Genomic DNA, 1396 nt, shown 5'->3' on the forward strand with positions numbered 1-1396 from the left:
TCGAGGCCGCGCATTGTCTTCCTTCTCACCATTTTTCCACGACCTTATTTTTATTTTTCGGTTATTAGTCTCTCTATTATTCTCCGGTACTTTCGTTTTTTTTTTCTATTTACAGCAATCAAAATTTCCTTTAGTCATGTCAGACGCTTACTTGTTTATTTATTCTTCTGTATCACCGGTCGCGATATCCTTAACATTCGTTACTTGTTATATATTTTTATTTCGTACTTTTATTTTATATATATTTTACTTTGTAATATTTTATGCTTGTGGCATTTATCGCCACAGTACCCCCCCTTCTAGTGGTTTCCTAATTGTACAATTATTTAATTATCGCGCCTATTTGTCGTTTCGAGTCGTCACTAGTCACCGCGTCAATTTATACTTCGCGTGGAGAGATAAAACAAATAAATAAATATAAATAAATAAATAAAACTTAATAAAAATTAATAATAATGTAAATTATAAAATTTCTGTTTGTCCGACACGCCGCGTCACATCGTATATCGGTCCGGGAATCGGACCCTTCGACCGCTCCTCGTTCGTGTCTGTCGTCCTTCACACGCTGGCTGCGCCTCATGTGACTGCTCCGGGTCCAGTCTTGTCTCTCTGTCTCCAGGAGTCCTTGCCGTCGGCGACGCTTCGTCACTCTGTCTCTCTGTAATTAAATACGCTGGTTTTACGCGATCGATTGAAATTGTCTGTTCTTTCCCGTGCATACGCACGACAAAGGTCTTTTCTCCTCTGCGAACCACTGTGTAGGGCCCATCGTACGGCATCTGCAATTGTGTTTTCGGCCCGTCGTGCCGAACAAACACACTCTCCGTGGTTCCCAGCTGCTTGAACACGAACGGGCGTCGCTCTCCGTGCTGCGTGACCTCGACCGGCCGGACATCCTCGAAATGACGTCGCAATTCTTTAATGAAATTGCTAGCGTCTCTCTCCTCGCCGGACTGCTTATTTAGGAATTGTCCCGGCAGTCTGAGCGCTTCTCCATACACCAGCTCGGCCGCCGTCGCCTGCAGATCGTCCTTCCACGCCGCTCTTATGCTCATCAGAACTGTCGGCAGCACATCCGTCCACCGGTCCTTCCGATGGCACTTGATCGATGCTTTTAATTGGCGGTTGTCATCGTTCTACCATGCCATTGGCCTGGGGGTGATAGGCAGTCGTCCTCAGGTGGTTAGATCCCAGCAATCCGCTCAACTCCTTGAAGAGGTGCGCCTCGAATTGCCGTCCCTGGTCGGTTGTTATTCTTAACGGCACGCCGAATCTACTTATCCAGCCGTGGTAGAATGTCCTTGCGACTGTCTCTGCTGCCTGGTTTCTCCATGGGAAACGCCTCCGGCCAGCGCGTGAATCGGTCGATGCAGGTCAAACAATATCTGTTGCCGTC

General features: G+C 47.1%; 1 protein-coding gene across 1 annotated transcript; it reads right to left on the minus strand.

Moving 5' to 3' along the window:
- Positions 1-494: 494 nt before the first annotated feature.
- LOC146720640 (uncharacterized) lies at positions 495-1055 on the minus strand. Its single transcript, XM_085488171.1, has one exon. The coding sequence runs from the start codon at positions 1053-1055 to the stop codon at positions 495-497; it is 561 nt and encodes a 186-aa protein (XP_085344297.1).
- Positions 1056-1396: the final 341 nt, after the last annotated feature.

The sequence above is a fragment of the Nylanderia fulva genome, unplaced genomic scaffold (assembly GCF_048542155.1).
Source record: "Nylanderia fulva isolate GAGA-0341 unplaced genomic scaffold, ASM4854215v1 Scaffold649, whole genome shotgun sequence".
NCBI lineage: Eukaryota > Metazoa > Arthropoda > Insecta > Hymenoptera > Formicidae > Nylanderia > Nylanderia fulva.